General features: G+C 33.8%; 1 protein-coding gene across 2 annotated transcripts in view; it reads right to left on the bottom strand.

The window, feature by feature from the left end:
• The window catches only part of LOC145283630 (uncharacterized), a 107,823-nt gene that overhangs the window by 12,984 nt on the left and 69,287 nt on the right, over nt 1–25,552 (bottom strand). For both annotated transcript variants that reach the window (XM_080132583.1, XM_080132582.1), the window contains exons 16-21: nt 22,162–22,276; nt 14,275–14,421; nt 12,830–12,892; nt 7,739–7,914; nt 6,497–6,565; nt 3,029–3,179 (exon numbers count right to left, since the gene is read on the bottom strand). In XM_080132583.1, coding sequence (XP_079988709.1) covers nt 3,029–3,179; nt 6,497–6,565; nt 7,739–7,914; nt 12,830–12,892; nt 14,275–14,421; nt 22,162–22,276 — 721 coding nt within the window. The remainder of the gene's footprint in view (nt 1–3,028; nt 3,180–6,496; nt 6,566–7,738; nt 7,915–12,829; nt 12,893–14,274; nt 14,422–22,161; nt 22,277–25,552) is intronic.

The raw sequence follows: 25,552 nt of genomic DNA, 5'->3' as shown, positions 1-25,552 counted from the left end.
GTCCTCCAACCACGACATGACTTCAGAAATCAAGGCTGCATCATCTGGGAAACGCTTTCCTTTCAATAACAACTTCACGGCTGGGAAGAGGTGAACATAAGAGGGTACAAGGTCAGGAGAGTAGGGAGGATGAGGGAGGATTTCATAACCACACGCCCGTGCTTCTGATTTGGCGACATGCGAGTTGTGGACCGGAGCGTTGTCCTGCAGGAGGAGGGTACCTTTGCTGACCTTGCCCCACCTCTTGATTTTGATAGCTTTCTTTAATTTCCTCAAAAGTGAAGCATAATAGGCTCCTGTAATTGTGGTACCCTTTGCCGTCCTGGTCCCAGAAGACTGTGAGCATGACCTTGCCAGCAGAGGGCTGCACCCTTGCCTTCTTTGGAGGTGGTGAGTCCAAGTGGTTCCACTGCATTGACTGGGCTTTGGTCTCTGGATCATAGTGATGGACCCAGGTTTCATCCTGTGTAATTAGTCTTTTGAAAAACTTTGACTCATCTTCTTGGCACATCTTCAAATTCATCCTCGAGCACTCGACGCGTTCTCGCTTCTGGAATGGTGTGAGCAACCTGGGAATCCATCTGGCAGACACCTTATGCATATGCAAATGGTCATGAATGATAGTTTCCACAGACCCTGTACCAATCTTGACATCTTGGGCTATTTGGCGAATAGTAATGTGCCGATCTTCCAAAATGGCAGCCTCAATTTGACGGACAGATGCCTCATCAATGGCAGAAGGGGGGGGGGCGACCACGTCTGGGAGCTGTTTCCACAGACTTCTGGCCATGTTTGAATTCACGATGCCAGCGTTTTACAAGGTCATATGATGGGGCATTATCACCATAAGTTTCTTTCATTTCATCAAAAGTCTCCTGTGGTGTGCATCCTTTCAAATACAAAAACCGGACCACTGCTCGACATTCAACAGGCCCCATTTCACACCTGACTCAGTTCAAACACCTGTAAAACAGAGACCACAATTAGTTCAGAGCTGTAATTTGCCACACAACCCGTAGAGATATAAATCATTGCACATGCAAAATTTCAGCTAGATCAGAAAACTGGAAGTGGGTCAGGGGCATTACTTATTGCACTAATGAAAAGGTTTCCACCAGACTTTGAATTATTATTGCTGGACCCACAAACAAATTTATACAAGCACTTGCCCGATTAGGATATCTACACAGCTATGCGGGTTACCCAATATATAGCTTGGACATTATTACCAAACGGATGTAAAGAACGTATAACATGGATTTTACCAAGCAAGCTGGATCTACAAAAACATTCATATCCTTTTTCTACAAATCCTCCTGCTACAGGACTTCTGATAAATGTATTATTTTCACTTTGACTTTCCATGTCTCACTGACTGTAGCAAATAGGGTGCATACCTTTATAACTATTTGCTAATATTTTCTTTCCTCTGATGAGATGGTAGACATCGAAACCCTATAGGTTAAGGAGATTAATTTTTTAAAGCATTCTTTGTCTTGCTTAGAATAATAAAAATTCTTTGATATGAAACTCAACCACTTCATTTCATTTCAATGAGAGTTTTTTGAAATTCATTTAATTACAATTTAATTTATTTGCTCTATCTTGCATATCGAGCAATTCTTGTTTAGATGGGATAACTTATAGAATATTACTGCCAGTAATATTTTGTAAACCTACAATCTCACGTTTCCATAACAACTGATTGTTAAATAAAAACTATTCTGAAGTATATATATATATATATATATATATATATATATATATATATATATCTTCTCCAACTCATACGTTCGTTTTCTCTCAATCTACACACATCTTATAAACATTCCCCATCGTAATTAAAAAAGTTGAAAGGGTCTACATGTAAACACTAGCGATAGTAATTGACCAGTCCATTTGATTCCGGTTTCTGATTGGTTGCTAGCAGAACGTTAATCCATTTAATGGATTAACGTTCTGCTAGCAACCAATCAGAAACCAGAATCACCCAATAAAAATATTGGATACTTTAAAATTCAAACACATAACTTTCTGTGTCCACATGAGAAATATCTTTGTTCTTTGCTTGTGTTGTGTTGATTAATCGGACTGTTATTGTCATCTTGGGCGTTATCAGCGCAACGTTTCGGTCGCTGCAACCTGCGATCTTCTTTGTATGTTGAGAACATGCTTCTTTTCCTACTAAGGAAAAAGAGGGTTGGCTATGCATTACAAGAATTAGAACTCTTTGTTTGAGGGTGGGTCCGTAGATCATAAAGAAGGTTCAATCATCAGGGGTCACTAAGAGATTTTTAAAAGCTTTCCTATGACTCAATTTTTCAGGATATCTATACTAATTGTTAATATTAGTGAAAAAAAGTGTTTTACGAAACAGAGGATCGATACCTATGCATATTTTTGTTTAAAAAACAAAACACTATGTAGGAGGAGCAACTTTAAGAAAAAAAAGAGTTTTTTGTTCTTGTGAAGTTACCTCCCTTGGGGTAGGCATATATCATGTTTTCTTTTTTCTGTGATTTTGTAATTAGAGGCGTCCAAATGATCTATGCTGGGGTGACTAATAATGTTATTATCTATCATATGTGCTGCCTCTTTAAGTTTTCTGATCCGGTCTTTCTGATCTTTGCACTTGGCCTGCAAAATTTTAAAGTCTAAGACTTATACAGATCAGCTACCCACCGAAAACTCTTTTTCATCTCCAGAACTTGTACAGAATAGCTACCCACTGGAAACGCTTCTGAAATTAAACATGGCTTTCAATTCAAAATTCCCCATTTCTCGAGCTGTATCCGTAGTCATGAATAAGAATTCAACAAAATAAGAAGCGAAATATCAACTTTATGCATATGACTTTTATGTTGTGAATTTTATACTTATACATAGTCTTTAATTTATCCTTTATTTCCTCTGTATTTTTCTCATACTCGCATTAACACACAACATTAACACTGCAGTGATTTTTGTTGAATGAATCAGAACTATTGCTTTAAGGAAATCTGAAGAATTAGAAGAATTAGAGGCTTACCTTTAATTCTTTGTCCAAGTTCTTTTCCAGGGCAGCATCTAGTTCTCGACGACTTTTTTCCAATTCTTCTTGCATCTCCTTTTCCAAACGTGCCATACTATCTTCATGTTTTTTCTGTGCATAGGCGTTGGAAAGAATCGAACCAGCGATGCTGCGATGATACATGAAAACGACAAGTTAGAAATTTGAAGAAAAAATTATCATCTCAACAGATGATGGGGAAATTGTGGAATCAATTTCGAATTTGGCCAAAGAAGGTTTCACTTTGTGAACGACTTGCACTGTTAAAAGTTTTGTCTCGACAACAATAAATATCTGTATTAACATATATTTAGACAGCAAACCTTCCTTTAGATATGTGTTAGTGACAAAGAACTATTTAATCTTTTTTTTTCACGTGCCATCATGGAAAACATCTATTATTATAGTAAAGCTGAGTTAATCAATGTTTGTTTCCATGAGGATTTCTTTCTGTATATTTTTATCACACATACTACATGATATTGCTCAGTTTTGGGCTTGAGTTATGTCAGAAAAACTTCAATTTTCATTGTTTTAATAAGCCATAAACTGCAAATAACTTAAGTTACTCATCTTTTATTAAATATCTGTCTATCACGTTCACTCTCTCTCAATATACGTTATATGGTTATTATTCTATATATCGTCTATAGTTCTCACCTCCGTCATTCTTTTTCCCATGTGCCCATATGATGTCTCATGTCTTTTTATCTTCTATTTTTGGCATCCTCTGGAAAAGTTTGGAGTGAAAAACAGTGCCAGTTTCCATTATATATCATCTCCAAATCCTCTGCAACTACAGATTCCGATAACGCACGTAAATCTCTTGATATTATCTCAGTAAATCATTTACAAGTATGCCCCCACAATAGTGTGTAATGGTATTATTCTCATCTTCCCCAATTGTTCAGAGTCTCACTTTCTCCAGGATTAAAAATATTTGGATTGGAACCGATTCATTGACATTGAACACAATTCTTGGCCGTCTTCTGAATATCTTCTTGTTTTATAAGTTGATTAATTTTACTCTCTTTATTTATTAACATTCGAAGGTGATAAGTAAATTAGGAAAGAATAAAAAGAATTGGAATGGTCCATTATAAACAAAAGGAAATATCACCACAAGCAATGATATTATTGAACCCGTACTTGAAAAGGAAAAGAGATCGATAGGTACAGATATATAAACAGATATAAAAAACAAGATAGATAGATGGATAGATAAAAAGATATATATATATATATATATATATATATATATATATATATATATATATATAGAGAGAGAGAGAGAGAGAGAGAGAGAGAGAGAGAGAGAGGAAACTACTTTTGAAATTTTGTCTTGTTATTTTTTTTTACTTAATTGGCTTGGTAAATTTACCTTTCCCTGATTTAAAAAAAAATTATCTTGAGCTCAATAGGTGACCCAACGGGTTACATATTTTTTGTAATCATACTGTTTTGGTCGCATTTGGAAACTAATTCACAATCATAATGACTCTTATTAATGATATCATTGTCAGCAACAATAATAATATCAATCATAGCAAAATTTCTCCGAAAACACTAAGCTAAATTGAAGTACTGACATTGAAACACCAATTGGAAACATTCTTTATATTATCAATCAAAAAAAACAAAAAAACAAAAAACAAAACAAAAAAAAAACAGAACTCGCGAGAGCACATAAAAGCTAGAGGAAAAGAGTAAAGGTTTCGAACCCGTCTTATACAACGAAAATATATGCATTATATATGATGTATATTATATATTATGTATAGGCATATATGTGTATGCATATAAATACATGTATGGTTATATATATATACATGCGTATGGGTATGTATACATGTATGGGTATATATATATATGTGTGTAAGGATATATATATGCATGCACATATATATGTATGGACATATATGTGCATGTATAGATATATATGTGTGTATGGATATATATGTGTGTATGCGTATATATGTGTGTGTATGGATATATATGTGTGTATGGATATATATGTGTGCATGGAGATATATGTATGTATGCATATATATATATGTGTATAGGTATATATTTGTGTATGGATATATATATATATATATATATATATATATATATATATATATATATATATATATAAACAGTTAATAAAACATTAAAAACACTTTGAAAAAGAGTTAAAAACATATTTAATCTGAAAAGGAAACACTTGATAAGTGGATTGTCCTTAATCCGCGGAGTTTCGAAGAAATACTTTCCTTCTCATCAGAGGGTAGGAATTAGCAAAATGCGAGATCGGATTTTGCATACAAAAGTATTTGATGAAACTGCAAGTAAGTCCTACTTGATAACAAAAAGTGAAACAGAGGGAATATGGTGAAGAAATATATATATGCATGTATGGATATATATGTGTGTATATATGTGTGTGGGTGCATGGATATATATGTTTATATATATATGTATATATAGATGTGTGTGTATATATACGTGTGTATGGATATATATGTGTATGGATGTATATGTGTGTGTATGTATATATATGTGTGTCTATGGATATATATATATGTGTGTATATACGTGTGTATGGATATATACGTGTGTATATATATGTGTGTATGTATATATATGTGTATGTATATATATATATATATATGTGTGTATGTATATATATGTGTGTGTATGGATATATATGTGTGTATGGATATATATGTGGATGTATATATATATGTGTATGTATATATGTGTGTGTATGGATATATATGTGTGTGTATGGATATATATGTGTGTATGAATATATGTGTGTGTGTATGGATATATATATATGTGTGTATGGATATATATGTGTGTATGGATATATATGTGTGTATATGTACATATAAATTTACATGAGTATATACAGCATGCATAATCTATTTGAGGACAAATTTATACATAAATAAAAATGATTCATGGAAATGATGTTCTTTTTAAAGAATAAATGTATTGATTTGTAATCTTATTTATTAAAGATGTACAAAATATCCATTATACTTATCCACTGGCCTGTTTCCCAACTGACTGCAACATAATTTTCAAGTCCAATGTCAACAAGTTCCTGTTATTCTGTCCCTTTGACTAGTCCAATTCTGCCCAATTCCCACCAAATACTATTACTGAGCTGTTGTTTCACAGACTACTGCACACTCATTAACATAAATTCTCAAGTGACTACAGGGCCTTGATAAGTGGTGACTCCTTTGTAAAAAAAACTCCTAAATACAAACTCCCAACTACTTCAGATATTTATAAAATGGCTACTTGTCTTCAAAGCACTGCATTTTCAGTATTACATACTCTACAAACATGTACTGAGATGCCGAAAGAAAGAAGAATGATCCGTCATGCTACATTTCAAGATTCAATTTTATTTTCAATAAACCGACAACTTCCAAAGAAAAAAATTACTACCTGACTCCTCTCTGCTTCTGAGTCTCAGTTTCCTTGCGTTTATTTTCATCGAGTTCTATTGCAAGTTCTCTGCATAATGAAAAAAAGAAAGCAAATTTATTCCATAATGGAAACGAGAATAATGCTTAATCATTATTTCTAAAAGAAACAGTATAAGCAAAGGAGCTTTAAATCAATTATAGCCTCATATTGATGCGAACACGTTGGATAGGGTTCGACAAATGTTTATTCAAGATTACGTCTCGATACTGCAAGAACAACAAGAAGGGACATAACTCCTCACATTCGAGCGGTGTATAAAAATGTAAAAACATTTTTTATTCATTCGTTCCAAAAGTAAAACTGCCCATTGTTTTTTAAACTCAAAAAATTTGAAGAGTTACAGAGACGGGAGTGGTACCGTTAAAACGATCAATCTTTTGTGCTCCAGAATTTATTTGTCTACATAGTCACCAATATTCTCAATGTATTTTTACAGGAGTTCAATCATGTATCTCTGCTTTGGACACATGTTCATGACAGGGGTTGCTTTCTTAGAGCTTCACACCGTCAATATCTGCAACAGAGAGATGAAACTTTCAGGTGATGGATGCATAAGTTCAGTCATCGTAACAACGCAATTTGCAATCCCTTCTGATCTATTCGGGTGGAATAAAAATAGGAAGCATTACTTTTGGAACGCTCCTCGTATTTTTGATGAGGCTACGAGTCTGAAATGGTTATAGAAAAATAAAATACAATTACATGCACACTGACAATATAAAAAATAATAAAACGATGGCGAGACAAAAATAAGTGCACGAAATAATAATTATTATTACAGATATCAACACAGTACACTATATGTATATTTGCATTTCTCTACTTGTTTTTTCTTCCCAGATATTACTGTACTCTCATATAGATGCCTCATTTATCCTATCTTTTTCTATTTTTATCAACATCCTTCCTGCTGCTATATGTATCTATCATTTCAAAACTAATGTCCTTATGCCGGCCTTTTTTGTGAATATATACACCTGACTTTTTCTCTTCTTCATTAGGCTTCATGACCTAAAGAGGTTATTTTTTTTTTTTACTTTATCGTTATTGATCTGATGATGTAATAAACTTTTATTCAACTTTGAATTCCTATCTTTGATTAATTAATACATGGAGTGAAACACTTCTTTTGTAAGGCAGATTCTAAACTAACGAATAATTAAAAGAGACGTAAATTTCGCCGTTTATTTTTGTTCTTACCGTTGTTTTTGTCGATGTTTCTCTTCGATCTTGGCCTGCATGATCCGTTGATGTTTCTCCCGTTCTGCCCTCTGCTGTTGTTCCAGGTGTTGCATCATATTCTGGTGTCGCTCTACTATCTGGTTGGACAATCCTTGCGGAGTTCGTTCAGAGTCCACCAGACCCTCTAGCTTCTCCTAAGACGTACATACAAACATAAATGTTATTGTCTGAAGCTTTTTGAATGAAAGGTTTTTATTAGGCACCGCCAAAACTGGGGGGGGGGGGCAGGTCAGTACTCTTTGACGGACCGTCTTTTTAAAAATCTACCAAAAATCAGGTAATTATCCGATCAATACGAAATTTTCAGCGATTATTAAGAGAAGAATGAACTTTATAACAGTGTACTTATTTTTCATAAACGATATTTATATATATATATTTTTTTGCTTACACCCCCCCCCTTGTTTTGAAGTGGGAACAAATATGCTTAAAATAATCATCGTAAACTGAACAAAACATATTGTGTTGTTGTTAGGGACAGAATTATAGATTAAAAAAAAAAAAATTGTTTGCATACCTTATTTTGACGTCTGAATATCAGAACTTCGATTGTGTTTAATTATCCCGCTTTTGAGTTTTGAAGTGTGAAATTCGGTGAATACGTTAAGTAAAATACTTAATTTAAGTTAAGCAAAACAAAAAATTTTTTTTTAAATATTTATACGAAAAAAGCCATTTTAAAATCTTTGATAAATAAATTAACAATTTTTTTTAGCGAGCCGAATAATGCATGACCATTATTAAACAGGACATGCTTTGAAGAATCGATAAAAAAAAAAAAAAAATTCGATAAATATTGTGCCCTTTGTGTTAAAAATAGCATCATTTTTTTCAATCCCGTTTGAAAACGTTTGCCGCCTTTCGACTACGGTGGACCAAACGCGCTGAAATATTTTTTTTTTATTCTGCCTTAAATTGCCCCCACCCCCATTTTGGGGAGCCTGGCCCCCACACACATACACATTAAAAACCAAACTAATACAAATGGTCACCGATCTGGTACTGGCCAGCCTCAGCTTAATAATACATTGAAATTTTCGTCACTGAAAAATAAGTTTTTCTGGCCTGTTTGGTCTTCCATAGTTTGCTTCTTATCAAACGCAAACGTAAACAGTGTCGATCTAGACTCTAGATCGACGCGAAATAACTGGTTACCTATATGAATAAGTGGAATTATTTGAAATCCAGGTACTTATATTATAATATTTTTGCATATTCTCTTAGAAAATCATCCTAAATCTTAGTTAGACAATAAATAAATAAATTAATTATTTCAAAAACCTTTTTTTTTTTTTTTTTAAATATTTATGTACGTTTTTTGTGCAAGACAAAAAATGTCAATTGTTAACTTTTTGGGAAAATTTAACATTTAAAATTTAATTAAAAATAGTAGAAAAAGTTTTACATTATTCTGTTTTCTATATGATAAAATTCAGGGTTTTATCTTTCTGGGAAAAAAAAGTTACTCAGAAATAATGGATTTTAATAAATGTAATTTCGTTTTAAAAAACAACAACAACTTGATTTTGCGGCCATTTTTGGCGGTGCCTAGTTTTTATCATTAATATTATTTTTATTATTTTCCACTTATTAACGTTGATGTTAACATTTCTAACAAATTTTGGCCGATGAATCTATCTGAAGGAATAGAAAATGAAAACAAAAGAAGAGTAAGCTGATCTCTATTGATGGAAACACCACTAGAACATTGTTACATCGCATTTTCTAGGTGACAGCATTTTTATTCAACAGCGTGTTTACTAACCCAGAAATAATGAACTAGCTACTAGAACTTAATTATGTCGTATACTCTTCTCAAGCAAGATCGCTTTCAGTACTGATTAACGACACATGCTATTCAGTGAAACTATGTTGCATGGTATATTTTTAACGTGACAACATATCACCATATTTAATGTAACAGCGTGTTGACTGGTCCCAGGAATGATATGCACATCACTGGAACTTTATTATATGGTATAATCTTCTTTCACTACTGATTTCGAGACCGGCGTGCTCGTCGCTGATAATTTGTTGCGTGATATATTTTTCTCAGATGACATCATATTTGATGCAACAACGTGTTCAACGATTATGGGAACATTATATTCGCCACCGAAACTGATCATGAGAACCATGCGATCGTAATTGGAACTTCATTAGATAGTATTCTCCAACAACATCATTTTCAATATATATATATATATATATATATATATATATATATATATATATATATATATATATATATATATATATATATATATATATATTGCTCAATGATCTTAACCCTTTGAGTGCTAAAGAGCATATGAAAACTTCTGTTAGGTTCGTATTTTATGGATAACAAAGCACGCCAGTCTCACGTGTTCGGTCGATACATATAAATACTTTTGTTCTAACACGCACTTGTTCTTTATCATATACAGTTGCTGCACATCAGGCAGAGACAGCGTCTTTTATTGCGGCCATATGTATGAGGGGCGTTCCAACAGAAATACTTTCATTCCACCTAAATGCACCAGCGGGGATTTCAAATTGCAGTTTTGATGACTGAACGCATGCATTCATGACCTGAAAGTTTCATCTCTCTGTTGCAGATATTGACGGTGTGAGATTCTAAGAAAGTAACCCGTTATGGACGTGCGACAGAACCAGGGATGCGTCATTGAATTCATGGCAAAAGTACATTGAGAATGGCCGTAACTATGTAGAACAATATATTCTTGAGCACAAAAAGTCGCTCGTTTTATTGTACCACTACCGTCTTTGCAGCTCTTCAACTTTTTGGGTTAAAAACATGTGAGGCTTTAATTTTGGAATGACGCTTGTATGACAAAACTCACCCTGGACGTCCATGCACAACCATCGTCCATCGCTGGCAAAAATGCATTGGGAATGGCGCTATGTAGAAAAATAAACTTTGGAGCACAAAATGTGGCTCGTTTTAATGGTGCCGCTCCCATCTTCGTAACTCTTAAACTTTTTTAGTATAAAACTAGGAGGCTTTACTTTTGGAATGACCCTGGTAGGTCAATATCATTTCAAGCACTCGATTCAGGTTATTACTCCTTACATCTGGCATAGTATTTATAGCTTGATTTGTGGAAATCAACTTATTTTGCGTGAATTTCACTGTAATTTCATCTAAAAAAAAAATGCCCATAAGATTAACATAAGAATACCACGTTTCTGTTATATTTGAAGTGATTTCAAAATAAACGTGAAAAATTTGTTTCTCACCAGATTAGAATGCGAAAGAAAACCGACGTAGATAAATTACGAACAACAACAACAACAACAACAACAACAACGACACCATCAAGTTCAAAAACACGAATGAAAACAAGCAACACAAATGAGCAAGGTACACGGGAAAATCATCCAAAAATAACGTTAATGCGAACAATAGTCCAGTGAAAATCAATGTAAAATAGCCAAAATGCTGTTAAGCGAACTAAATCAAACTGCTTAACAGAAAACTCTGGCATTTATTTATTTTTTAACCTTAAACATAATAGGGCGGAAGACATAGAATGTACTCCTAAATTTATTGACCAAAAGTTATACAAATAAGTTGCATTCTTTTGCTTTTAACATTTATTGAAAACATAATTTATTTTTAGGATTTTTATGAAGTTACCCACTAGACAATATGCAAAATAGCTTTGTATTTCCCAAATAAATAGGATAGTTTATGAGAAATCGGTAAACAAATGGAATTAGTAAAAATATCCGAATCGGAATTATCTTTTTGGAGTTGTAAACTCAGGAAGAAACACGAAGAATGGTTATGCAGGTACAGCATAAAATACAGGATGTAGATAATATAGAGATAGATAAAAAAGAATAGTAGAAAGAAAACACATAGAAAGCGAAGTGAAGAAGACACTTGCCGTAAAGAATGAATTTACGGTTAAGCCAGGCACACAGACATACAGATACACGATTATCCAGAAGAGTGTCATTTAGAACTGAATTTTTACATCGTATTTTATCCGTTACACCACGATGAAGGTTCAATTCTCAATGTGGAAGACACGAAGAATACATTTGTGAATTACTTAAGACTTCGACCCAGTCATGGCTGAGGGAACAAAAGCATGCTATCCCCGTGCATTAAATAAATGGTTTAATTCGAAATCCCGTACAGATTCCCGAGTTCAACAGATACACCTTAAAAGGTGTGAGGCTGCATCGTTGTGCGAAAAACACTCAAAATTAAAACAGTAGTCTGAAGTACCCAAGTAATTCCAATTGTTTCTTTTTTCTGTCTTGTATGAACCCACAACAGGAAATCAGAAACTACAACAAAACAATAACAATAAAAAAAACAACAAAAAAACAATAACAATAACAATAGTAATAACAAAAACAAATAATAGTAATAACAAACAAATAACAATAACAATAAAATAAGACATAACAAATAATAATAACAAATGACAATAGCAATAACAATAACAAAACACAAGTAATTACAATAACAAATAACCAAAACAAATGACAATAACAAAAACAAAATAACAATAACAAAATAACAATAACAAAAAATAACAAAAGCAATAACAATAATAGCAATAACAATAATAATTACAATAAAAACAATAACTATGACAATAATAATAATAATAATAATAACAATAACAAAAAAAAAGAATAACAATAATAATAAAAAACAATAAAATAAAATAAAATAAAAACAGCAGCTACATCCAGCAAACAAGAAAACGCAAGCTACAACCCTTTTATTCGTATCGGGTTATGTTACAGATCAGGAAAGGAAATCAATGCAAATCAGAAAAATCCCAGCTACTTTGAAAAAAAAAAAAAAAAAAAAAATCAGGCGAGAGATTTGGTCCAGTCACTCTGCATTTCAGAGATGGTACAATTCAGCATAGATGTACATGAACTACAACTGAAATTAGATTATTAATGGATTACAAAAGTTACCCCCTCGCAACACAAAGCGACCATTTTATATATATATAAAACATAATCCCAAAGTTATGCCATCGATTTTGGAAACATCCTGTATTCAACGCTTACCTGAAGACACTGTAGAGTATTGTCTTGTCTTTCCAGAAGAGCTTTCCGACGCGCCTTTGCTACCTGTAAATAAAAGTATTTTATCTGAAAGTATATACAAATTTCCATTCATCTTGAAAAAACAATGGATATCCTTTGAAATGACAAGAAGTTTAACGGAAAACATGGTTTGTGCAATTAGGAGGAATTTTCATTCTTATACTCACATCTACTACCACTGGTTCCCACATACGCCGGGAAGACATTTTATAAAGAACATTTTTTAATATCCACCTGTCACATTAAAACAAACAGTCATATTGTAATTATCTTCTGGATACTTTTGCAGAGTATTATTAAATTTATTCCAGCAACAATACGTCAGGGTACAAATTTGAGATGAGCTTTTCTGTTCCATACCCCCCTTTTTTCACAGTAGAGAGGTTGCTAGCCTTTCTCTGCTCTATCGTTATTTCTATGAAATGTATTCCTCTAAGCTCCAACCTCTGGTTCATCATTATAATATATTCACAGCAAGAACTCGTCTTCTACCACAAGCGGGGGAAAAAGTTTATTTTCTTTCTTCCTGCGCCCAGCACCAATCAGAATTTTCATGAAGTTTTTCATAAGGGCTTCACGACTGTTTCCCTGAAGATTGCAACATGGTCGTTTTCGAATGTAAGATCAACATATACTTGTTGCAAATCTCTCTCGTAAGTAACCAAACTTATTTAAATCCATTGAACATTTTCAATTCATATGTTTCTCTTAGTATGCATGTTTGTCTGTCTGTCCGTTTCACTGTTTCTCGAAAACTACTAGGCCGATTTGGCTGAAATTTTGCGTGGACCTATGCTATGATGAGGTGAATCGAACAAAGCATTATGGTATCCGTTCGATGCATAGTTAGAGATAAGGGATCAATAGGGATTAGTAACCAAAATACTACCTTTACTCAAGCAGTTTTCTCGAAGACTACTATGTAGACCTGGCTAAATTTTTTATAGAGCTTTGTTATGATAAGGTGTAGCGAACTAGGTATTATAGCATCCATTCGCTGTACAGTTATGGATTATTAAAGATTAATAGTGATTAATAAGAATTAGCATTTAAGGCAAAAATTAGCACAACTTTAACCATATTGAAGCATTCACGCATTAATTTTGCATAAAGTAACAATTCTAAGTCAACGGGATTTAACTTTTGTTCGTTTTTAACAGTCTAAAAACTTTAGTACTCTCATAATATTCCCCATCTTTTAATTAGCACGCATTCATCCTAACCATTCACTGACTTTTGGCTTGCTACATGGCGACTCATTCGTAAAAACTTCAACAAAAAACGGGTGTTCGTAACATGCATTCACTGTGCGCGTTTAGAAATGACTGCTATTTGAAACCGAACGTGACCGACCAAATGATGAACGGAAGACACATTTAAAGCGAAATCGATATTTGTTTCTCTACCTCTAATTTTCCGATAGAAGCCGCCAGTTCATTGTGTTGCTGATCCAAGATGAGTTTCGTCTCTCGTAGAAGTTGTTCTCGCAGTTTCGTTTCCGCCGCTTCCTTTTCTTCAGCTAACTTCAGTTCAGCCGCTTCGATTTCAGCTGTCTGAAAGAAAAGAAAAAAACAAACAAACAAACAAAAAAAAAACAACGAAAAAAACAAAACAAAAAAAAACAGGGACCAAACAAAAAGTTACAAACGCTCACACTAACCAACTGACAACCTTTTGAGATAAGATAATATCTACATAAATTTTCATAAATATTGTCTACAGTTAAAAGCTAACAAATTTACAATTGTTTGTTGGCGAAAAGCTGTTATGCATTTATTTGGGATCACCGAGAGAGATTTCAGAGGGCGACTCTAAAAATGATTGATACAAACACACGGATATCAACACTTGTGATATCACTCCATTGTTACTAAAAACACACACACACACACACACACGCACGCACGCACGCACGCACGCACGCACGCACGCACGCACACACACACACGCACGCACGCACGCACACACACACACACACACACACACACACACACACACACACACACACACACACACCTTACCGAAAAAGAAGAAAAAACATAAAACAAACAACAGTTGGGATTTACCGCTGTTCGTTCTTGATACAACGTATCCTCTCTACAATAAGCTTTCCCCTCGAGGCATTTTCGCTGGTTCGGCCATGTTCTTCGTCGTCATCCAGATGATTTCATCCACATGGTCATTGAACCGGCCTCCCTCCCTACTCAAGTTGCGAAAAATTTGACAAGTAGGCTAGTTGAAAACCTGGCTCAGGACGATGAAACAGGATATCAAGCTGATCCCGGGCCCTCACCCATATGGGGTTCGCTGCTGGAATCTTGATTGGCTAACATTCATATCTGGTAATGCGTTTGAGCGCCGCGCTTGGTTAGCATTCGTTCTGGGCGCGGTAAAATCTTTGGATGAAGCCGGCCCAACTGCTCCAAAGAGAAATGTCGAAACATTTGTCTTGCTTCAAAAAACGTTCAACTCACACAGAACGTAATCGTAAGTTACACATTTATTCGCTGTAATAGGTAGAATATTTTGAATAAGACAGGCGTTATTGAATAATGTTTAAGGAGAGTAGAAAAGTGGATCTTAGGTTTACTTTCGGCAGCCTCGTAACTTTTGCTTTCCTTATTTTGTTCTTTAGTCCTCACATTCCATGAGTGATGTTTCTGACAAAGACAGAAGTATAGTGTTTTTTTTTAAAATCAGAATCTATTCCATATAATATTTATCGTTGGCAAGGTTTTGACCTTGAAATAGAATCAATTTTAGCTCCTTACATCAAGTTGCTTCATGCCTTGTTTGGAGCGATTTCCATAAAACAAAATGACATGGAGTAATTTTCTTGATAACTTAAAAAAAAAAAAATTGAATAGTCTATTTAGTAATTCGGGCAAATTAGTGTAAGTTCTGTAAGTTTCTTGTTCAATTTTTCTTTCTTTTCTCGCAAGTACTTTCGATTTGATGGATCGAATAACCAACGGAAGGGGTTAGTGTATATTAACACCTATGTCATTAATGTTGAGTTTTTCTTAACGACTTTCAACTAAGCGTTCGTAGTTATGAGATGTTGCGTACGCCAACATAAATAAACGGGAAACAGATGCATATATATATATATATATATATATATATATATATATATATATATATATATATATATAAAGCTGAACGTCTGTGTGTGTGTGTGGTCACGAATAGGCTTCTATATGGTTGACTATTATAGAAAACTGATCACATATAATGATAGAAGATGTATCGAGACACAGAAATTGGTATGTTTGATCTGGCATAATGATGATTCATTAAAATTGTGGGGTCTGCGTACGCGCCTCGTCATCAAAGTATGGAAATAAAAAAAATTAAAAATTAAAAAACAAAAAACGTTTACAAGTGTTTTTGATATAGATGTACATAATAATACTTTGATAAGTATGTTTTAACTTAAATAGGGATGGTATAATAAAATTGTGGGGTCTGCGTTCGTGCCTGGCCTCCATAGAATGGAAATAGGCACAAACTTTAATAAAGACTTTTCATATCTATCTGCGTAAGTATACTTTGATAATTATGTTTCAGTTTGATGAAATATGGTATAATAAAATTATGGGGTGTTCGTTCGCGCCTGACCCCCATAGAATGGAAATGTGTCACAGTTTTACAAGTTTTTTTTAATATAGATCCACAGAATATTGTGATAAGTGTTTCAGTGTGAACAGGCATGGTATAATAAATTATGGGGTTTATCTATTTTATTTTTACTTTCATCATATTTTGCTTTGGTTTTGATACCCCCAAATTCGAAGCTATCTCTTTACAACCCTTCCTTTTCATGACCTATCATACTTTCATAAATCAGAGTCCATTTTCTGTAGGCTGTTTTTGAACCCAGTCAACGACGGGTACTTTTGCTAGTATATATATATATATATATATATATATATATATATATATATATATATATATATATATATATATTGAGTATATTTAGGCAGCATATTCTCCTTTAAACATATATTGTTAAACAACACAGCATTTTCTTGTTTGACAATTTTCCGTTTTATTTTTTCCAGTTTTCGAATAATCCTTCTTGTGTTATATGTAAAATGGTGTAAAAGTGTTCCGTAGTCTGCGAGCGCTTTCGGCGTTTCCGCCATCTTCAGGCTGGTTATATAAAAAGTCGTTTTAAAATTACGTCGAATGATAAGGTCGTGTTTTAAAATTACATCGTACTATAAAATCGTTTTTGGCTTATGTGGGCTATTTATATACAAATTTATTGGACAGTTTTTTTTTAAATAATTTTATATATATATATGTATATATATATATATATATATATATATATATATATATATATATATATATATATATATACATTAACAGAGGCATTTTAAAATATTTTTGCTGGATTCATAATTTATATTTGTCTCACTTTTATATACAATGCCTCCAAAACCTTCAGTCTCCTAACGTTAGAGTCTGTTTGTAAAATTTTGGTATTTTCTACCATGATGTTTCTAAATTGAGAATGCTGGCAGCCATGTTTTTTTAAATGTTGCGCGATAGAGCTAGTATCGGAAAGATGAAGCGTTAGTCTACGGGGCAACGTGTTGGTAGTATGGCCAATGTAAGAGGAACAGTTAGAGATACACTCTCCTATTGGGCAATTAAATTGATAAATTACATTGTTCTTTTCCAACACTTTGTCCGCTTGCGAAATATTGTTATTAATTACGAGATTAGTCGCTTTCCGTTTTTTATAATAGATAATGAACTTCAACTCTCTACCGCTGCTGGGAGATACGTATCGTCGAATTATGTCTTTTTGTATATAAAAGTGAGACCACCCAAAATAAACAATATAAATTATGAATCCAGCAAAAATATTTTAAAATGCCTCTGTTAATGTATATATATATATATATATATATATATATATATATATATATATATATATATATATATATATATATATATATATATATATATATATATATATATATATATATATATATATATAAAAACAAAAAAACTGTCCAATAAATTTGTATATAAATAGCCCACATAAGCCAAAAACGATTTTATAGTACGATGTAATTTTAAAACACGACCTTATCATTCGACGTAATTTTAAAACGACTTTTTATATAACCAGCCTGAAGATGGCGGAAACGCCGAAAGCGCTCGCAGACTACGGAACACTTTTAAACCATTTTACATATAACACAAGAAGGATTATTCGAAAACTGGAAAAAATAAAACGGAAAATTGTCAAACAAGAAAATGCTGTGCTGTTTAACAATATATGTTTAAATATATATATATATATATATATATATATATATATATATATATATATATATATGTATGTATGTATGTACTATTATACAGGGTGGAACGATAAAATTGTGGCACTAGAAAAGACATGATTCCATTTCCCTTTGATAAAATCGGTTTTATTTTTGTTGTTGTAGACCATCCGCTAGTTGGCCAGTTGTGTACAAATTCAAAGAGCGACAGGAGCCTTCTATCAGGTCTGAAAGTGACACAATATTTAACGAGCGAGATCGAAGATGCATCGCTGTACAACCCATGCTCTCTACCGATCCAAGTTATGTCAACAGGACTATTTTCAGCACCCTCAAAATGCAAATCCGGACGATTCAACGCTTGAAGACACACCGCAACAGTTATGGTCTTTGGTGTGGTTTCAAGTGAAGGCCACACCATGCCACGTCACATTTTCGAATTCGGCTTGAAAGTCAACACGAAAGTGTATCTGGATGTGCTGAAGAGTGTGGTGATCCCTTAATGCAATCAGGTGGCCGCTAGCAAACCTGGGTGTGGCAGCAGCACTCAGTACCGGCCCACAAGTCTAAAGAGACCCAGGCTTGGTTTCAGAAGGAGTGCTACGGCTTTGTACTCTTCTCTCACTTGCCCTCCCTCTCTTTCTCTGACCTGAACCGGCTCGACTACTTCGTTTGATCATACATCGAGAACATCACCAACATGACCTCAAACAACACCAACGCCAGCCTGATCGCCGCCATCGGCCGAGTATTTGCCGAGCTCCCATGGAAAAGGCATGCTCCCAGTTCCGGACTCATATCTAGGCGGCGATTGAGGCTGAAGGCGGTTACATTGAATAGATGTCAGCTCTACTACATAATCAAGTTACCTGAATGGATTATTTCAATAAAATTTTGAAAATAAATCTGCAGTGTTTTTTTTTTAGGGCGACACTTTTATCGTTCCACGCTGTATAAAAGGAACTTTGTGTGTGTGTGTGTGTTTGTGTGTGAGTTCGTTCTCTGTGGATCTGAACTTTCACACAGATATTCTTTATGTACCTGATAGTGTTCTTCAATAAATATCGATAATCGTAATCAAACTAATCCGATGAAAGAAGTAACAGGTGATTTGGACTAAAGTTAACACCTTACACAGCCTACTATCACAAGTGCATTTGGGAAGTTTTATTACTACACAATTCAAAAGCTCGACATATAAAATCAACAATAAACTCTTTCATATGACAGGGGTGCGCTTGAAATGAATGTTTCTGTTTAAAGCACAATTGGAGCATGATACTTAACTTTTTCATTTGAAACTTAGATTCAAACCATTATCACTGCACAAGCAGTAAAGTCAGGCATATAAATCAACAGCAGGTTCTTTGATATAACAGGGACACGTTCGAAATGAATGTTTCTATTTAGAACACAATTGAAGTATGGCACTTGACTTTTACATTTTAAACTTTAATTAAATCCATTATATATAAAAATAATTTTATAAAATCAGCAGTAGGTTCTCTACAGTGCAATGTAAACTACAATGCACTGTGGACTAAGTTATTGTGGGGAGGAATGTAAAGCTTCTTCCCAGTGCACCGCGATGGGCCCCCAAACAGAACAGGAAATCAATCGATTTGATTGAAAAATGGGCAATTTCATCGATTTTGATGACAATAAAAATATGCGAGCGTGAAACATTCGTGTATCATCATTCAATTCCGGGCAACGCCAGGTCTCGTTGCTAGTATATATATATATATATATATATATATATATATATATATATATATATATGGAAATGTGTGTGTATATGTGTTTTCAATTTTCTTTTTTGGATTCGTACTTAGCATAGCTAGGTTTTCAGTTTGTGTCATTAACCACTTAGCCACTGTCACCCTTTCAATGAAACAATTTTATAAGACAAACTTCTCTTGCAAAAGTCTACTCTTGCGGCTGACGTTTGGATACATAATGGTGAGTATCACTTCTCTCCCAGTTCATTTAGGACCTTCCTAGCACACGGAACTTTAACACTTATTATATAGCCAGGTTTTCCGAAAAAAAAGCGCATTTAACATATACTTATAGAATATATAACAGTTTCTTTATTTGCTGTCAGACAAATACCGAAAGAAATGGTTCCGACCCAGTCCGTGATCTTTGTTATATAAGTTGATTGGGACGTATTCTCTAGACGTAATATCAAACAGGGTAAGAACTGACTGATAATTGAATTGTCTTCAGTCGAGGGCTGTTCTCTGATCACCGTGATACAATCTCAGAACCTGCTACCTTCAGTTCTGCTAGCAATAGACAAACCACAGTAAAAAATGAACCTTCCTACGCTCGTCACTTTCTAACTTTGTAGATATATATTAGTTATTGAATTCATCTTTAACTCCGAGCTTCGAACTTCCATAACCCTCAACCATCGTATGTCCATGCATTTCTGCAATATTTTTTAGCATAATGGTATTGGGTATGATCACAAATATTTGGACGATTATATTTATATTGAGGCGTGGTAGGAACAGACCAATCAGATATCAGAATGGGTGTATAAAATATATTGAATCTGTTGGATATTTGGCAGGTTTCCTCGTGAAGAGAGGCATTCGATGGGCTGCACACACGCAAATTAATTTCATTTGAGGAATGCGAGGCTTCCACTATTATTTGTGAAATGCATAATTTGACCAGAAATATGTGAGAGAAATATCGGCCAAAGAAGTAGAACAATAGACAACGGGAAATATTAAACATTCCGGAATGAAAGAATGTTTATATAAATCGACATCAGAAAGCTGACACGGACAGGAAATTGGTCACAGAACCAGGACAAACTGCTCAAAAGCATCAGCATCACACCCCCGCCATGTACCTTCATCGATGTCAACCGTCATACTAAAATCGGAAAAGTTGTCATTGGGAATAAACAAAATATTTTATAACCCAGCTGAGTGTATTTTATTTTGCTGTCAAGTATATATATATATCGAGACAATGACAAAAGTTGATTTTATAAATTATAGACTGAAAAAGCACATTGGATGACCGGCCGCGGCGAATATACAACACATCTCTCTGGATTTTTCAGTCACAGCGTTTCATAATGACAAGAGAACGTCAATTTCTTTAGAAAGTGAAATTGTTTGTGTGTGTGTTTGTGTGTCTCTGTGTGTCTACCAAACTACTCTGTCAATTTTCAGTCTACAGAATTGAGATTTGACATAAGGGATATTGAGATTTGGGGAAATCTTTTTTAATCAGTTTTCGGCCAGAAATTTGGTTGTCAAGGGGTCAAAGTTCAACGATTTGACCTTTGCAGACTTTACCAAACTCCTCCACCAATTTTTGGGTCTAAACACTTGAAGTTTTAGATGTAGGTTACTTGGACATGGATAAAACTTTTAATTTGATTTGAGGTCAAACAATTAAAGTTAAGGAGTCAAAATTGGGGTCAAAGTTAAAAACAATTGGACGTCTAGGGTCTCTACCAAATTACTCAGCCAATTTTTGGTCTAAACATTTGAAATTTTACGTAAAATCTATTCAGCATTTTAATCGGTTTTTGGCCGAAAATTTGGCTGCCAAGGTGTCAAAGTTCAAAAGATTTTACCTTTGCGGTCTCTAGCAAACTATTCAGCAAATTTTGCGTCTAAACATTTGAAATTTTATATAAAGGGTATTCAGACATGCAGAAAGCTTTTTAATCAGTTTTTGGGCGAAAATTTGGCTGACAAGAGGTCAAAGTTGAAAGAGTTGACCTTTGCAGACTCTATCAAACTCCTCCGCCAATTTTGACTCTAAAACTTGAAATTTTAGATGTAGGTTACCTGGACATGAGCCAAACTTTTTAATATATACATACATACATATATATATATATATATATATATATATATATATATATATATATATGCACATAAAGTTATGAACTATACGTAGGGCCTGAGCACAGTCGTGCTGAACTACTAGTTCACAATAAAAAAATATTCTTACCAATTTCTCTTGCAGTTTCCTGTTTTGTTCCTCTTTTTTCTCTTTAGAAAGGTTTTCCTTCTTTTCCCTCAATTCTTGAACTTTGGCTCGCCGCTGAGCAAGAAGAACTTGAAAACTGCAACATAGAAAATTATTTAGAAAAATCCGAAAGTGAAAACTGATTTCAGAAATGCTTCTAAGCGTATAGATAATTCATAAATGAACAATAAAGTTTCAATTTTGTTAAAATTGAAAAGGTAAACTTTTATTAAGAAATCGGGTCGCACGTTTTAAAATCTCGTTATGAATTTCAAATGTAAAATTTGGAATTTAAGAAAGTCGAAAGCGATATCTGCTTTTTTATAATTTTTTTATTTATTTACTAGAATTTCAACGCGGTGTTGCCCGGGTGTTTGGATGTGTGTGTAGAGTAAAAAAAAAAAAAATGGTAGTAGAAAGGCAGGCTCGAACCCGTACCGCGAAGGAGGAAAAGAACGGGGAAAAAAACCTAACGTCTTTGCCGTTACGACCACCGCCAAGCCGGAAGTGACGTAGGTTTAAATTAAGGCTAAACAATCGAATATATCGGCGAAAAAAAGCGACCCCTGTAGAAAAGTGCCCAGTTGAAGGTGAAGATATTAACGCTTTCAGCCAATTTTTCGATATTTGTCGTCTGAAATGTCGAACTTCAAAACGATACTGATCTTGTAAAAATCCGTCGCCTCTGTCGAAAGTTTTAGGCAGACATGCAAACATATATACTTACATGTATTTATATATTGGTAACTAAAAATTTTCGACCTCAACCGATTAAAAAGCTTGGCATATCTCTGATTACTCTTTATGTAAAATTTCAAATGTTTAGACCAAAACTTGTCTGAGTAATTTGATAGAGACCGCAGAGGTCAATTTTTTAAAACTTTGACCTCTATTATAACCTCTTAATATTTATTGTTTTGGGCTCAAATCAATTTATTAAATTAGATCCATGTCCAAGGAACCTATATCTAAAATGTCAAGTGCTTAGACCCAAAATTGTCGGAGGAGTTTGATAGAGTTCTCAAATGTCAAATCGTTGAACTTTGACAACTTAACAGCCAAATTTCTGGCCGAAAACCGATCATAAAGATTTTCCTAAATCTCAATACCCTTTATATCAAATTTCGAGTCTGTAGACTAAATATTGACAGAGTAGGGAAATGTACACACACAAACACACAAATACACAGACACACAGATACACAGACACGTTCACAGATACTATCATTTCAGCACGGCATTCCCCGGGTGTTTGGATGTGTGTGTAGAGCAAAAAAAAAAAAGAAAAATGGTAGTAGGAAGGCAGGCTCGAACCCGTACTGCGAAGGAGGAAAAGAACGGGGAAAAACCTGACGTCTCTGCTGTTACGACCAGCGCCATACCGGAAGTGACGTAGGTTTAAATTAAGGCTAGACAACTGAAAGGAGAGAATGACTTTCGAAAATATCGGCGAAAAAAGGACCACATGTAGAAAAGTGCCTAGTAGGGGGTGAAGATATTAATGATCTTAGCCAATTTTTCGATATTTGTCGTCTGAAAGGTCGAACTTCAAAATAATCCTGTTCTTGTAAAAATCCGTCTCCTCTGTCGAAAGTTTTAGACAGACATGCAAAAATATATACATACATACATTTATATATTGGTAACTAAAAATTTTCGACCAAAACGATTAAAAAGTTTGCCATATCTCTGAATACCCTTTATGTAAAATTTCAAATGTTTAGACCAAAACTTGTCTGAGTAATTTGGTAGAGACCGCAGAGGTCAATTTTTTAAAACTTTGACTCCTATTATGACCCCTTAACATTTATTGTTTGGGGCTCAAATCAAGTTATTACGTTAGATTAGGGGTGGGCAAACTACGGCCCGCGGGCCGCATGCGGCCCGCCAAAGGTATTCATGCGGCCCTCCAAGTACTGAATATTGCATTGTGGTTTTCTGATAGCTGTGCGAACTGCCGGACACAAGTACGAGCAGATCCTTGCAAAAAATGAAAATTTGGAGATGAAAACATACCTTCGTTAACAATCTAACTAAATTTCTGAAAAAAGAAAAAACAAATAAAGTAAAAGGAAACGAAGAAACCCTACGAATTACACATTAAAAAATTACTGTTTTATGGGGACTGGTAAGTTAGTTCCCAGCTAGACTGCCAGGCGTTAGGTGTATCAGAATTTTTGTAGGAATTTTTGATACCCCTAACACGAAACTGCGAATAAAATATAAAAATCTCGTAATTTCTCTGTTAAAAGTGAGTTATTTATTTTCTTTATGGATTATACTTCCAAAATAAACTATTAAAGTTGTTTTAGAAGTTAATAGAAATATTTAAAAAAAAAAAAAAAACAGTAATGAATTTTCCGAACTCAATATTTTTCAATTTTTAAACTTTAAAAATCTATCAAAATTTTTCTATTGATTCTATTTTTACGATATTTTCAGGGTCAATGTGAAATTTTATGCTCTTTCCAATAAACCGAATATAATATTTTAGACAAACTTTTTTTTTTAATTCACGCCCCCCATTTTCAAGTTTCTATTAAAAATTAAATAATTAATTTACTCACTGAAAAGTAAATAATTAATTTACTCACAAATTGAAGAGAAAAGGTCAATAAATAATATATTCAAATTTAAAACAAAAACAATTAGTGTTTTTTAGAATTTTACCTGTAAAGTTTGAAGTTTAAAACCTTTTTTTAAACACGTTATTTTTTATTTTTTTTTTTTTAATGGAACCTTGGTCCTTGCTCCTTTAATTGAAAAAAAAATTAGGGCTTGAATTACATTTTTCGGGGAGTTATAAGCTTGGAAAGACAGGGGGTCAAATAATTCATGCCTCCCATTTTGAAATGTCTATTAAAAAGTAAATAATTAATTTATGTACCAAAGTCTTATATATCACAAATTGAAGAGAAAAGGTCAATAAATAATATATTCAAATTTAAAACAAAAAAAAGAACTGTTTTTTAGAAATTTACCTGTAAAGTCCGAAGTTTAAAACCTTTTTTTAAAAAAAATCACGTTTTTTTTTTTTTTTTTTTTTTAATGAAACCTTGGTCCTTGCTCCTTTAATTGAAAAAAAAAATTAGGGCTTGAATTACATTTTTTGAGGAGTTATAAGCTTGGAAAGATGGGGTGGAATTATTCACTATTTTCACGAAATTTCTGACACACCTAGCCAGGCGTAGCTTTATCGGATCCTTTTTGATTTGCTGTCACCGAAACTTTTGCCTGGCCGAAAGAAGGCAATAAATTATTTTGATATACTAAAAATATTGTGGGAACCATAAATTCTGGCGCTTGTAGTCTGGGGTACAGCCGACCGACCGGTCAAGTCTTAGCGAACTCTCTCTCCCATCTCCGTTACTCC

This window comes from Euprymna scolopes, chromosome 8, assembly GCF_053919585.1.
Source record: "Euprymna scolopes isolate OS-2025 chromosome 8, ASM5391958v1, whole genome shotgun sequence".
In the NCBI taxonomy this organism is placed as follows: domain Eukaryota; kingdom Metazoa; phylum Mollusca; class Cephalopoda; order Sepiida; family Sepiolidae; genus Euprymna; species Euprymna scolopes.
Note: the sequence above shows the minus strand (reverse complement) of the source record. Positions and strands in the feature narration are given on the sequence as shown.